We start from the raw sequence: 15,685 nt of genomic DNA, 5'->3' as shown, positions 1-15,685 counted from the left end.
CCCCCCCCCCCCCCCCCAGATTCTGCAAGAAATGTTCATGTTTAACGAAAACGCACACAAAGATGATGCTTGTGGGGAAATACATTTCAAAACACAGGCAGTCTGAGTTGAATGCTGCTGGTCTGGCAAATCTTCACTGGACTCATCCCACAAATGCATTTTCTCTTACAAATACAGGAATGGGCTTATTTTTAAAAAAATTTTTTGTCAATAATCACAGTTGGAACAAAGAAAGATCTACTCAACACAAATGTCCTATTTGTTGCAAAGTCCAGATCAACATATACGTTGCTGATTGTGTCAGCTACTGAATTTTGTGTCCGACGAGTAAAGTGAAGACTTTTCCCAGATATTTGCTGTGGTTGCAAAAGGTTTTAAGTCCAGTTTCTGCGTAAAGTCTTAGATCTGTGAAAAGGGCGCAGTAATTGAGCTTGGAACGTTTGCCACTTGACCAAACAAACACACACACACACACACACACACACACACACACACACACACACCTATCGACACCATGCCAGAGAAGATGAGGAGGAAGGAAGATCCACTATTACGTCTCATTACTTGACGCTCTACTGAATGTGCAATAGGACAATAAGTTAATCGCACAGCGGCGTGGCCGCTGGTATTCAGTCTATCAGTATTAATGTCCGACTCCCTCCCTCCATTCATACTCGAGCCTTTTATTCAGGGTTAAAAAATCATATCGTCACCTGTCCAGAGAGGAAACAAACAATCTCACTGTGCTTCTCGAAAGTGTGGTCAGGAAAAGTCCAGGGCTCAGGGTGATGAGAACTCCTCAGCGGATGATGAAACTGTTAAATATATAATTCGACTGATAAAAAAAGAATCTTCAGTACAAAACCAAAAGTGGGGAACAGTTCCGAGAGTTGTCGATGTGAAGACGAACCGGATGTTTTGAAAATGAACAAGTCGAACTCTGAGGGGGAGTTTTGCTGTTGTTGCGGCTCAAGGATCCTAACCAGCCGTTCAAACTGATATCCCATCATGAGTCGTGTGAGCGAGAAGTCATCCTCTCACACTTTTGATAACCTCTGCTTTAGCGCTTCAGTCATATCTGATATTTCCACGTAGAGGAGCTGAGAGAAATTTCTGGAGTTGTTCTTTTCTGTTTATTTAAAAAAAAAAAAAAAGTCGGTCAGTTTTCCTCCAATCGAGCGAACGTTCGTGGCGCAACAGCATTAAACGTGTATTAATTGTACCTGAAGAACGTTGGTGCACTACATCTGGTGGAATGTGTCTTGATTTAGAGATGCAGGGCAGCGACTGTGTGAGCTGATGGTTTTTAACATTTTGCAAAATTGAACCTAAAATGTCTTCCTCTGTATATGGGTGTTTCCAACTTTTTAGGTTTGGCTTAAAGCAAATCATAAAATGCCGAGTAAAGTAATTACTGGCACTATTTTGAGAAATCGTTAATAACCAGAGCGTATGTTCCAGGGAGCCTTATCAAAACATGGCAATTTTTTTATGCTTAAATGTGCCTTGTTGAAAGAGCAGCATCTTCTTTTTTTTTGTACTGCTTGAGTCAATTTGAGGAAAATCGGAGTTGTAGAAAGTCATCATTTGCTGTTTTTTTAAATGTATTTAAAAAAAAAATATTATTCATTCCACCATTCTTCTTTTTATGTAGATATATTTGATCTGACAACAGAAATGAAATACAAAAGAAAATCCACATTTGGCCTCCCCCCCCCACAAAAAGGTGTATTTAGTAATAATGCACATTTTGAATCTTGTGCCAGGTTTTACATTTCAATTGTTGCGTAGCAACAGTCCACTATAAATCCCCGTGATTAAAATAAACCACAAACGAATGTAGTTAAAAGCTGGATTACTTTTAAAGCGGCCTTAACCAGGCTTCTTGCATTTGGTGGAACCAAATATCGCTCGTTTGTTTGAACTTGTATGTGTGAGAGACTTTATGTAAACGTGTCTCCGGAGGCTTATTGGATTATTAAATCAGTTTAATCAAACTCCTCCTGCCCTAGCCACTTTTGGCAAAATGTTTATCCGCTGCCACCTGGGAGTGTTTGCTGGAAGGCTTTGTGTTTGTGAGTTGTTTTCTATACTGTAAATTCAAGGCACGGTTCTTGGGTCTTAATAGTCCGACAGTGAAGACCCTCGGGGAGGCACACAGCCTCGCGGCCGACAACATTTACCTGCCGTTTGCTGCTCAGTGTTACCAAAACTCCCAAAGGGCTGGTTGAAGAGGCCTGAAGAGCCTCCCTCCTCTGCATCCTTTCGCCAAGCTGCCGCCGCAGACCGACGCTCAGGCCACACCAGCTGTAGATCTAGTTTACAACTTTAAACTGGCTTCCGTGAGGCGCTCTCATCGAAGCTACTGTACATCGGCCCATTAGAAATAAGAACGAGTTGCTTCCATTTCCTCTGCTGCATTTGTTCTCCTGTAGAATGGGTTTGGAAAAAGAAGTCTTTAAATGTGAAAAGACAAATGTTGCTGGTTTTATATATTGTGTCGAGAGAAAATCATTTCAGAGTTTCATCGCCTTTTTTCTACAGTCTTGCAGTAATGTAGCATGAAATCATCATACTTGCTGTATTTTTCTGTCTAAACATGTATTTTTCCCCTTTGTGGAATGTCGACATGCTGACTTTGTAATAAAGGAATTCTTTGGACTTTTGAACCTATGAACTATTCTGTGTGTGTTTTGCACAATTTAACGTTGCATGATTGTAAATATCCGTTGACACATCTGAGGCACGTCACACTTGTCTTTGAAAATACACTCATTTAGACGACTGAAGTTAAAGATCTTTAATGCAAATTTTATGGACTGAGCCGATAGAAATCTAAAACAAAATCTTTGAAGGAAATTCACAATCTCAGACAAATACACAGTATACAAAGAAACCACAGAGAAGCAGACAAGGCACTTTTGTTAAAAGGGAAGAAAAAAAAAGAAAAGGCTGAGCGAAGGCAACGGTAGAAAATTTGCTCCCAGGATAGAAATCCAACCATCACACGTTTGAAAGTTCACAGAAGAATACGAGATCCGCTGGGCAAGATTATTCAGTTCGACGGAGGTACGAGCAAGTTTATCACGGCAGTGGAAATGACTCGAGTGTAAACCGAAATGACAGGGACTGCAGGGAGTAACAGGTCAGAATCACAAGACCGCTGCCACATGGGACAAGTTCACACTTTCCCACTTTTGAAGCCCTCGGATGCACGTTACTGAAACCCTTGATGCAGGCGTCACTTGAAAAAAAATTTCACATCCCATTTAAAGCAGAAATATTAATTAAATACAAGCTTTATTGTCTCCCCAGTATACATACAAAGATCTAGGTAGATTGCGTCCAGTTGTACGCTGCCAAGCGGCAGGAGATGATGTGTTTCAGGTCACTTTAGGTCAAAGTTGTAGTTCAGTTATTTATGTGGTGCTTGAAAACACAACTAGACACAGACTAGATCAATCTTTTAATCTGTTCTGGCACTTTAATTCTCATCTTATTAGGTTAAACTTAATCTGTATGTTTGGAATGTGTCTGTGTGAGCTTTGGCCCCTCTTACATGACGGCGTATATTCTCCCCCACCGCTCCAAAAGACTCAATTGCTTATGTGTGGAAGTGCACTTGGAAAAGCAGGAGAACTGTAAAACGCGTCGATTCAACGCGTTCAGATTCTCCCCGGGGCGATGCAGAGGGACGCGAAATGAGGTCTTCGACAAAAAAACAACCGAACTAAAAATGGAGTTACCGCCAGGGCGAAATTCAGTTTAGGTCTGTAATGAAACTCTCCAGGCTCCACGATCGCTTCGAAAACTCAGTGGAAGATGGTGACGGTGTTTTAACGGAAGGGGGGAGGGGGGGGCCGGGGCGCCTCAGTCCGAGTCCGAGTCGTCCAGGTACTCTTCGGCGTTGCTGTGTGTGCGGGTGATGTCTGAAACGACACAAGTTGGACGGTCAATGACGCATTGGCATGTGTAGCGGTGTTGCAATGGTGAAATAAATACATTACACACCTGCAACAAACAGTATGAACTTTGAAAACTTCATTATTCTTAAAACATAAAAAAAAAAAAAAGTCTCAATAGTAGAATCAATAAGTATAATAGTTTCAATCTGCAATCAGCCACATGTTTAAACCAACCAATGTGTTCACTTTAATTAAACCTTTTCTCTCTGCTTCAAAGCTGTACAACTTTTATTTTCCGCTCATAAAACTTCCCAGTTGAGCCAAATTCAGGGGCTGCGTGCTGGAAACTGCGCTGCCAAGTTCCTATCTCGAGCGTATTGTAGATTCTCATCAGGCTCTGACTGGGTCAGCCCACAATTCAATTTACTTCCAGAGTACATTGTCCTGCTACAGCTGGTGGACTTCCAACCCGACATGTTCCCGTAAGACGCTTTGATAAGCTCCGTAATTCATTCACTGGCACAGCAACACACTTCCTTTTATACACCATCCAAAGAGCTAAATGTTCCTCGAACAATTCAATCTTAACATTTACTACTGGACAAAACATTCCCTTATATAGTTTAGGGCATAAAGTATAATTTGGCAAAATTAACATTATTTGACAGTTTAATGAAATAGTATACGATTTGAATGGATATAGTAAAAAATCTAGATCCTGTCATGTTGAGGACTTCCAACTGTTTCTTTCTTCCTTTTCAAAATTGGATAAGTCATCTATGATTTATTGTGAATAAAATAAGCTTTTTTGAGAATCGTTGCATCCTGTCCTTTATATTTTACACCGTGTCCCAACCTTTTTGGAATTGAGGCTATACTTTTTCCCAGAAGCTCTATAAATGTTTACCATCTGTGTTTAATGGGACCAATACATATTTTATTTGTGTGTTTGTGAGTTTGTGTGGCACATGTGGATTTGCACCTTGGACTTAATTGTGGATTAAACTGTATTTTATGACCAATTCTTTCTGGAAACTATAAAAAAAATGTTCTTGTGCATTTTGAGATTGGAGAATAACAATACCCACACATCTGAAATTTGAAGAGTACAAAGAACATCTGTAGTCTTGAAGCAAACCCCTTGAAAATGTGAAATGCATTTACAATGATTCATACATACCATACTTCATAGGATTTATGCAAATTAGATGACTTTTTAATGAAGCATTTTTAATGAAGGTTTCTTTTAAAACCTCCCGATGGCTTTAAGCTTTTAAAACTAGAAATTACACATAAAACCAGTAGGTCTTCCTCTTTGAAGTCATTAAATCTGACACTGCAGTGTGTGTGTGTGTGTGAGCTCTGTGACGCTGCCCTCTAGTGTCAGCTGAACTTACTGCTTCCCAGCTTTCTCTTGAGGAGTGAAGCAGACTGGGCGTTGGTGGCCATGTCCAGAGCGAGCTTATTCTCATTGTTCCGGATGTCTGTCCTCGCATCTGGAACACACAGTGATCAAGTTAAAGAAAAGCTGACAGATAAGGAAAGTAATAACATGCAAATGGTTAAAAATCAGGAAGTTACTGCCTGAAATCACTATATTTCTTTTTAGTTTCTACAGTCATTCAAACCTAGGGGGTTGTGTTCTTTTTGCTTTTTTTTTTTACCCTCCATTCACCACGAGAGAGGATGCAGAGCACTCACTCTTGTTAAGCAGCATTTCCACAATGTCAGAATAACCTTTCCAGGCAGCAGCGTGCAGCGCAGTGTCTCCAAGTTTATTCTGAAACCCAAACCATTACTGTCAACAACAAACACCTTGATAAGCAATCGACAGAGTCGTCATCTCAAGCTGTGAGCCAAATCACAGCCATGTATATTCACGGTGGCTTCAACAGGATGTCATCGGTTTGGAAAAGGAAAAAACGACTTCCAAGTTCCTGAAATACACGACCGAATATGAGCCCTGAATACGTTTTGTTCACTTGTTCCTTTTTTTTGCTCCATTATAAACTTGTTGCTTGAAATTTCATTCCCCTGAGGTCTCCGTGCCCTTTACTGGCTTACAGTGTCATTTTCACCATTTTGTATACAAAAGGTTTTGATTCCAATTCTGAGCCTCGACTTTCACAACTTTCACTTGCTCTTCTTGCGATACAAGACGAACTTGGATCGGGTTAGTTCACGTCTACGACCTGATCGTTTTGACACGCATTAGTAAAAAGTACTTTCATGAGTGCACAAGACTCATCTCACCTGCTGGTTGAGCTCCACGTTGGGCTGGCTTAGCAAAACCTCCACCACATCTGAGCGAGACACAAACGCAGATATTACATAACAAGCAGGCAGGAACTAAAAAGGAGAAAGATCGAGATCCGCATCTTTTGTACACCATTTTCAATGAAAAACTCATGTGTGCGTTTAATAGCAGACACCCTTATTTTCCCACTTTTGGCGACCTCAGACTTTCCCTGTCAGTAATTACAATTTCCAGTTTACCTCTGTGTCCTCCGTGACATCCCCAGTAGAGGGCAGTGTTCCCAGCTTTATCCAGGCCGTTTATTCCCACCTTGCTCTCCACACATTCCCTCAGCCAGGACAGATTACCTGGTAAAAACACAAAGGTAGGCAAAGGCGCATAAATCACAAGTGCAAATGACAGAGAAATGTAGAATCATCTCATACCTCGTTTGGCCGCTTCGTGCATTGGGTTGTCGATGGACTCCGCTCGCTCAGCCACTGATAAAACCAAAGCAGCAGTAAATCATTAGAAACTAAATAAACCCAATTATGTTCTGTGTGGTAGAATGAATCATCAGTAATCATTTTGAGCACTGCATACATGTGACTCACCATAGTTACTTGGAATTAGCCCTGTCCTCCCTCGACAGGTCCCCTTCCACCAGTTAGAGTCACTCTGAGAAGAGCAGGGAGGCACAAAAAAAAAACTTTAGTTGAAAAGAAAAAAACAAATGACAGAAAGATCTAAGCAACAGATAAAAAAAAAAAAAAGGATTGAAATGAGGAAACAAAAAGAACAACACAAAATCCAACATGTGCCAGATTTCCCCCCAATAAAGAGGAAGAAGAAGTGCAGATTCAAACTCTGGACTTTACAGTGGTTAAATTAAAAAAAAAAGGGCTTTTACTTACTGTGTCAGAAATGTACAAGATGTCGCCCTCTTCAAAATACAGCTCATCTGGCTGGGAAAAAACAAAACAAGAAGAAACTCTGGATTATTCAGGATGTTACATCCATGCTATTTTGAACACAGATTTGACTTTTGTATCACATTTTTACCACATTCCTTCCTCTTTTTGTGACGCAACCACACAGCTGACAACTGTGACCAAGAACACGTAGGAAGGCTCACAAACACCTTTATTTTTATGCTAAACTCACGTTGCTATTTGGCTGTTTCTTCTAATATGATTACAAAACTAATTCATTAGTCCCGAAAGAGAAGAGGAAATCTACTATTTGCTTTTCAGTGACATTTATTTAAATGTCTGTTTTGCACTGTTAACCTGCCCAACCAGGCAACATTGAAGACATCAACTTTAGACAAACTGAATGATTTAAAAAAAAATTGAATTATGATGCATCATTTCCCGGACACAAATTAAAATAACCATCTATAAAACATTCACTCAAAAAAAACAACAACACAAAAGCAGTCAAACATGTAGGGGGGGGGATAAAATGTCTCTTACTGATCTGGGGTTGAAGGTGAACAACGCTCTGAACACCTTGACTTGGCCTGGTGGAGAGAAAACACAGCGCGAGTCAGACGACGTGTTTAAAGACCATTTAATAACGAGCTCCATCCCGTCGCTGTTTGCAGGACGACGGCGGCGAGCGGCGCCCATTGTGGTCGAGAGCGCGCGAGCAAAGAGGCGAGATCACGCGCCGCCGCCACACTGGTCCGTCTCTCCAGCCGGCCTGCAGGTGAGATTTTCTCCCCGTCAATGAAGCTGTGAAACTTTATGCGCGATCCCAACCAAAGAGCTGGCTGCTTGAAGCGTTTGCTCCCTCCTCTGCAGCCAAGCGACACGACACACTCTTGCATGCGAGAGACACACACTGAGTGGTCCCAGCGAGCGGCGCTGCCCTCGGGGCCTGTGGCGGCTCGTCGTGGAGCCTGGCGTGGAGCTGCACGGCTGGAATGCCACCGGGGAGGTTGTGGCCCGAGCTGACAGCTGAACTAGTTCATAGAAACCCACAAACAGAACAAGCTTCAAGGGACATTGGTGAGCTCCTGTGTGACTATTTATTTAACATTCTTGCCAGTGGTTTCCGTGTTGGACCCCCCCCCCCCCCCCCCCCCACACACACACACACACACACCCACCCAAACAAACAAAAACAAACAAACCCGAAGTTACACAAATCTGATTGAATATTTCAAACCGCGTTCAACAAACAAAGCAGAGATCTGATTACACCTCACAGCCAAAGTTTTTTTGTTTTGTTTTTTAAGCGAGAAAAAGTCCTTTAGCGGGTTGTTTTAACAACTTCCCTTTTAAAGATTTGACATACCCCGATTAGATGAGGCCTCAGATATGCTCAGAAATAAACATAAACTATTACTTGTTCAAGTAGATTTATCAGTCTTTAAAAATACATATTCAGTCACAATCTAACCTGATCACTTCACGAACATCTGGCGTCAAATAGAACTTTATTAAAGAATATAGATTACATTAATTCTTATGGAAAAGATGACAAATGCTGAACAATCAATCCAAACAATGAATCACAAACACACCGATGCAGAATCATTCCATATGTTTAAGATGTTTCACACATGAGGGTGGGCGAGTAGCTTGTGTTTTGTCTAATGTTTGTACATAACAGGACTCGATGCTGGCGTGCGCCCGCGTGCGTACGTGCGTGCGCCTCCATCTCCGCCGTTGCTTGGGGGGGGGGGGGGGGGTTCTGTTTGGCTAACAAACCGCCTCAGTGTGTGTGTCAGAGCGAGAGGGGCTGAGTCGCTGCACAAATCTGCCCTCTGTTCCCCCACAGCGAGCGCGGCGGCTGGGCAGGTCCGGTCATGCAGCGTTCAAACACACAGGGGCCTGTCCTGACTGAGCCACGTTCTCCCTGCATTTTTAAAAACCTCGGGGGCTTATATAGGGGAGTTCACGGTTCGAGGGAGGGAAGAGAAAGTGCTGAAAATGTAGAAGAAAAATCTCTCGCGCCTGATCAATTGAAACTTGTGCGTCTTTTTTTTTTTTTTTTATTATTACTGGTGTCTGCATTCATTGCAAAACGACGACAGCTCTTGAGTCCTACTCCCCATAAACAAGAAACAAGTCTGATCATGCTGGTGCTTCGATTCCTGCTCAAGGACCCTGGTATACGTTCTCCTAAAGAACAAACTGCATAAAGCTCCTGTTGTTATCGTATCTCGGGGAAACTCAGAACCTCAAGCATGTCTCTTGAGAACCAAAAATACAACTTTGATGGGCGGGACGGGGTTCTCGTTTTTCAACTAGGGGAAGAAAAAAAAGGACATCCACCAAAGAGGATGACCACATCACATCTGAAATCCTCAGACTATAGAAGATATAAAGCCACCATTTAAATCTACGCCACGACATGCAACAGAAACAAACACTACATAGGCAGAGAATCATTTGATGTCTCCACACGAGACACCAGTTTTGCTAAATAGTGCTTTAGGTTCCCCAAAAACACACAGACCGGGGCAGATCTCACCTGACTGCACAAGGCTGACGTGTTCACACCCACGGATAATGTGATGGCAGCGTTAAGTGCTTTCCTCTTGGTACCACAGTAAGGGGGGGGGGGGAGGGGGGGGGGGGGGCATGCCAGGCTTTGGCATTCTGTGTTTTTGACACGTTTTTTTGAACGCAGTTATGTGAATTTATTTACGTATTAACACCTGTACGGGATATTTGCTGCCAAATGTGTGTCACATGTGAACAACAGACGCAAAATCCCTGCAAAAGTCACCACATTTGTAAAATGTGACGTTGTCTTGTATGGTGTTGATACACCTCTATGTTCAATTAGACTTTATTCGCATATTCAAGTGCAGACATTATATTTGCAACAATACTGGAGCACCAGCGATAAAAAAAAAAACAAAACAAAAGTATCCACATGAAGATTTGTGTTCTTTACTTTTCTGCAGCAAATCGTGTGAAGTGCAGGTTTGATCTGAAGTTACACTGGATGTACATCTTGAACCCCAGCAGTGAAGGTTTATGGGTCTTACGCAAGGACCCCACAGGGGTGACGGAGGGAATTTGAACCAGAGAATCCTGTTGTTCCACTCGTTTTACACCAGTTAAAACTGGGATACGTTGTTTTTTTCCCCTCTCCATGCACCTGTATCTGGTGTATGCGACGGGTAAAATGTGCTCAGAAACAACCTCTGCGCTGGATTGATCGTTGTTTTATAAGTGGCAGATATTTCCTCGCTACGGGAAGTGACTTGAGAAGAGAGGAAGTCGGGCTGATGTCACTGTCCATGCAGGCTCACATCACCTCTTCGCCCGGTGCTGCTGAACGGCAGCAGGCAGCGTGAGGGATGGGGAAAGGGAAGTAACCGAGGCCTACAGCTGAGAGCTGCGCGTCCCCGTTGGCCAACAGAAAGGACTTTCAAACGCTCTTAAACTGAACAGGTGCTGTGTCGTACTGGAAATACATTTTTTTTTTTTAACTAAACAAACCACGGTTTAAAGTCCGTGTTCCCACTGAAAGTTTCTCACAGACAAACGACCGAGATCAGTCGGGTGTTGAGAAGCGCACACCGTCCGCCCATTGAGCCGACGGTGCCAACAAGGTGCGCGCAGCGCGTACAAACTTCAGACTTTTGACTCCATTTGAACCGATAACCCCCGTAGTGTTGACTCTTACCTGGCTTTGCCGGTTTGGGAGGGGGCTTCGACATTTGTGAGGTTCACGGGTAAGCCCAAGGCAGACGCTCGAATGTTACTTTCAATCACAAACGTCGCTGCTCTGCGGGAGCACTATGTGGCCGAGCCTCCCAATGAGGAAGTTGACTGACGCGGAAAAGTTATTGTGCGCATGCGCACGACCTGCAGCCACTGCAAGTCTGACATCAGACCTGCAGGCAGGGGATTGAACTGCCTGCAGGTGTGATGTCAGACTTGCAGTGACTGCAGCCACATGGGATTGAATGTGTCACTGCACAAGAACAACGACGTTGGATGTAATCCCTCTGGTAAAGAGAATAAAATCACAAACGACTCACGTGCATCCATGATGATACAGGATTATTGACTCCCCCTATTGATTACGTCCCCCCCCTCTCTCTCTCTCTCTCTCTCTGTCTCTCTCTCACACACACACACACACACACACACACACACACACACACACACACACAAGTTCATTTATATAGATATTTTTTCCTGAAAATACACATACGTCAACATAAATAAATAAATCTATACCCATTGTACACACACGTATCGCGGTAGCCAAGGGTTACTATCATACAGATATTTTGTCCAAGGAATGGAAATACATTGAAACAAAGTGATTAAGAAAGGCATACAAATGAGAATGAATAACGTAAGAATACCCCTGATACAAAAGTAATAGAATAAGTAAAATCTATAGTTTGATGGAAAAGCGTGAGCAAATAAAACATTTTTGGGGATTGAGAAGACGTGAGTCAGCAGTCTTCAGGTGTTGCATCAGTATGTTGCACAGGTGAGGAGTGTGGTGTGTGTGGGAACTACATGCTGCTTCACCTTGATTCTTCTCACACTGGAAATACTTAGTAAACCTCTTCCTGTGAAAAGTACTCCACTCTCTTTGTGTTGGTGAAGATCTGACTGCAGGGTTCTGGATGAGCTGCAGCTGTCTAACTTTTTTTTATATATATACTGAAATCTGTAAACACACTTTTCTAGTAATCCAACCTGTAGCAAATAGATGCATGATCAAGTTTCTGAATCTTATCCACGGATGCTCGAACTCATGTTAAGGACACTCCAAGAGACACAGTTTACAATTTTAAAAAGAAAAACAAAACAGGATTTTCTTGTGTAAACAAGACAATATATATATTTATTTATTAATTCATCCACAATCCAATCAAATACTGAGATGTAGTATTCGGTATTTCACCAACTGAACTGAGTATGACAACCTTGTTTTTATGTTTATCTTTTTTTTTATGAACGCCCAGGTCATCAGTGACGTAGCAGCTCTTTCAACCAATCACGTACGACGCAAAGTCGGACAAACACGAACAGAGTGAAAGAGTAACGGGCTGATTGCAGCAGCTCTGGCCTGTGTCCCAGTAAAGTTTGCACTTGAGTGAATCTTCTCTTCCGAGTTGTTTACCCCAGTACTTGTGCCGTGGCCAGTCGCAGCGAGCTGAGATGAGAACATTGATCGTTGGAGTTGGAGGGTATGTCAGAAACTTTAAGCAACTTTGGTGCAATATTTTACACGCCGTATTAAAATGCTTTTGGGATGTTTGTTTGTTTGTTTGTTTGTTTATGTGCAAGTGTAACACAGTGAGCTAAATGAGTGCAAAAGGTTTACTGGATTACACATTAATGCAACATGTAGATGGGGGTCGCTTCAATAGAGCGTGACGACCATGCGTCTGCAAAAATAGGCGCTGATAAGAGCCGTTTGTATGTCAGACAGAAGTGGTGGAGTCCAGTCAAACCATGTTTGTACTCCTGACTTCACCCAACAGACATGTTGCATACTGAATTTCTTCAGCTGATTTTACAGTAACACTTGGGAGTTTAGCTATGATGCATTAACTTTTCCCCAACACAACTTCAAATAGAAGCCGCCTTTAAAATCTTTTGCTTTTATTAAATTAACCCAATTAATTATTTATCCAAACAGGGTTTCTTTAGCAAAACGGTGATAAAACACATTTTTGTTACATAAAACACAAAATAGGTAAACAATTAAGATTATAATCAAGATATATTTTAATGACCCCCTTGGAATCATTGTTGGTTAATGACGTGTACTGTTTTTCTTGTAGAATGACCAATGGAGGAAAAACGACTCTTTCTCAGAGTCTCAACCAGCAGATACCCCACAGCTGCATTATTGCACAAGACACGTATTTTAAGGTCTGAATTATAAAGTTTCTCTGTTTCCTGCTGCCATACATAGCTTCTGAGAGTGTGTGTGATCACAGATGTGTGTTTTGTCAGGATGACTCTGTGGTTCCAGTCGACAGCAATGGCTTCAAGCAGTATGACAGTAAGGACTCTTGTTTATCCTTTTAAGTGCAAAGTTTAATGCAGAATTTAGATTCAAATTATATTGTGATTAATGTATGTCCCTGGAAAGTAAACAATAGAAATTGCTTTTCGTCTGTTGAAGTGCTCAGTGCGCTCCACATGGACCAGATGATGAGTGACGTGAACCTGTGGCGAAAAGATCCTGGAGCTTTCCTGAAGGGCCGGAGTCCAACACACACAGTCGGCAACGAGGTGTACTTGCTCATAGTGGAGGGTTTCCTCATTTTCAACTACAGGTAAACCAGGATTAAAAAGGAGAGGATCAAACAAAGAAAAAAACCTTGCATTGCTTTCAATTAATAATGCACAAATCGCAGGGCTGAAATTAGTTTGCAATACTGTGTATTTCCACAAGGATGGAACCTGTTATAGCTTAAACCAAATGTTTGATTTTTTTGGGGGGGGGGGAATAATTTTCATGATAAAAATCTAAATGATGTACATGGCACATGCATTTATCATTTACCATGAGTTGATATCTGTGTTCAGTGCTATTTTTGAATGGCATAAGTATTATAAAAAGATTTCACTGGTAATAGTGATTTCACACTCATTTAGTTTTGTTGTATCTTTCCAGGCCTCTGAACGAACTGCTTGAGCGAAGATATTTCATTGAAATACCGTACGATGTCTGCGAAACAAGACGAAGGTCCTTCTTTCACATTACCTATCGCACCTTATATTTTATTTCAATGGCATTTGTTTGTGTTCGAAGTTTGAGCTCCAGTGAGAGGACAACATTGCAGTTGATGCTGACGGTAGATTTGATATCGACAGTTCGAGGGTGTACACCCCTCCCGATCCTCCGGGCTACTTCGAGGGACACGTGTGGCCAATGTACCTGAAAAACCGCAAAGAGATGGAGAGCGCTGTGTCAGGAATCGGTGAGAGTCCAGTCTGGTGCTGCGTGCTTTTTGATGGATGATGATGAAGATGACATTGTTGATATCATTAGTGGGATCATTGGAGCCGTCTTTAGGAATCACAGACCTCCTATAAAGCAGCCATCCTTCAAACCATCTCTCCGTGTTCTTCACTGTTTCATCCAACCTCTGCTGGAACCAATCCCAGCTGACTGTGGGTGAAAGCAGGATACAACCTTGACATGTCATAGCAAGCACAGAGAGACAGACACCTGCGGGCAATTTAGGGTCATCAATTAACTTACAAATGTTTTTGAACTGTGGGACTAAGATGGAAGGCCTGGAAAAATCCCCAGCATGCACAGGGAGTACATGCAAACTACACACAGATGTCTAAATACAGACTTACCAATACACCAAATGCAACTCCCATACAAATTAACACTATTTATACTGAATATTATGATAAATGGTTTGCATGTGAATTTTGTTTTTCAGTCTTTCTGGATGGACTTCTGTCAAAAGAAGAGCTGTTGTCTGTTGTGTATAAAGATGTTATTAAGAAATTACAAGAAATTAAAGGTAAGGGCAGTGTTTTTATTATTCATATTTCAAGACAACACACATGCATGTTTTTTTTTTTGGATACATTTTCTAACTATGATCACTACTGACTATATGTGATCCATTATTTACATATTTGTTTATGAATGAATTAAAACTACACAGATTAGACAGATGTATATATACTTTAATTATTGATTTAACAGACGTGTGTGTACTTGTCTTCCTTCACTTGTAATGGTTATATAAGTTAATTGTTTAGACGTAATAGAATTTATTTGTATTGTTATTTAATTTTGTCTGCAGAGAAAAATGAAAAAGATTGAAGTTTGACTGGATTGAAGATGGAGGCTAATCGTGGCCCATGTGGATGTTTGGACTAACGTGTAACTAAAAAGACCAAAATCAGTTAATTATTTGTGTGTTTACATATACTTAGCATTTCAGTATTGCATGTCTCTATTAGAGCTTTAAAAAAGACAAGATGAATTCCATGAAGGCTGGAATGAGACTGACAGCTTCAGAGATCGTTAATCTTAAAACCTTTTGTGGGAATACAGCAGGTTTGTATTGAACAGAAGATTTAAGATCTACTGAAGTATTTTGACACATTATTTAAGATTTGATGTGGGCTAATGTGAGATACTACACCCATTATGCCCTGGCATTTCACTTGTTATTTCAATACCATAGGAGACTGTTTGTGTATACTTGATGTTTGATATTGACTAAATTCACCTTCTGGTCGACCACAACTCCTTTTGTTCCTTTCTTCAGTACTGTGACATGAATTCACATCTCCATCCATCTGCAGTTGTTGGTAGGGGGGGGGATACACACATCAAAGATGAATGATGCTTTTTAACTCTAAAATGTGTTTTGTAGTTTCACAAATAGTCCAGTCCTTTTATCATCTTGTGAGATATGTACATGAGTCACACAACATTTCTGTCTGAAAGAGAAATGTTTTTCAAGTTTTCACAAAAACTCACAAAAGGCCCTTGTGGCAGCTGCTGTGTTTGACTCTGGAATATACTGGATTACTTTTGAAAGATCTTTATAACAACATGACAG

The 15,685-nt window shown here is 41.5% G+C and overlaps 2 protein-coding genes across 2 annotated transcripts; one reads left to right on the top strand and one right to left on the bottom strand.

Annotated features, from left to right (window-relative positions):
- Window positions 1–2,785: 2,785 nt before the first annotated feature.
- On the bottom strand, window positions 2,786–10,919 carry ostf1 (osteoclast stimulating factor 1). The gene is made up of 10 exons (XM_080500103.1): window positions 10,792–10,919; window positions 7,617–7,663; window positions 7,056–7,106; window positions 6,756–6,819; window positions 6,588–6,641; window positions 6,402–6,509; window positions 6,159–6,208; window positions 5,607–5,685; window positions 5,303–5,401; window positions 2,786–3,929 (listed from the first exon to the last, which is right to left on the bottom strand). The coding sequence occupies exons 1-10, from the start codon at window positions 10,823–10,825 to the stop codon at window positions 3,871–3,873; spliced, it is 645 nt and encodes a 214-aa protein (XP_080356229.1). The 5' UTR covers window positions 10,826–10,919; the 3' UTR covers window positions 2,786–3,870.
- Window positions 10,920–12,284: 1,365 nt separating this feature from the next.
- Window positions 12,285–15,095, top strand: nmrk1 (nicotinamide riboside kinase 1). Its single transcript, XM_080500207.1, has 8 exons — window positions 12,285–12,319; window positions 12,920–13,010; window positions 13,095–13,143; window positions 13,267–13,420; window positions 13,762–13,833; window positions 13,962–14,068; window positions 14,546–14,629; window positions 14,918–15,095. The coding sequence occupies exons 1-8, from the start codon at window positions 12,291–12,293 to the stop codon at window positions 14,935–14,937; spliced, it is 606 nt and encodes a 201-aa protein (XP_080356333.1). The 5' UTR covers window positions 12,285–12,290; the 3' UTR covers window positions 14,938–15,095.
- The last annotated feature ends 590 nt before the right edge of the window (window positions 15,096–15,685 follow it).

The sequence above is a fragment of the Blennius ocellaris genome (assembly GCF_963422515.1).
Source record: "Blennius ocellaris genome assembly, chromosome: 7".
NCBI classification, from domain to species: Eukaryota; Metazoa; Chordata; class Actinopteri; order Blenniiformes; family Blenniidae; genus Blennius; species Blennius ocellaris.
The sequence above is the reverse complement of the archived record's forward strand: the minus strand, read 5'-3'. Positions and strand labels throughout refer to the sequence as shown.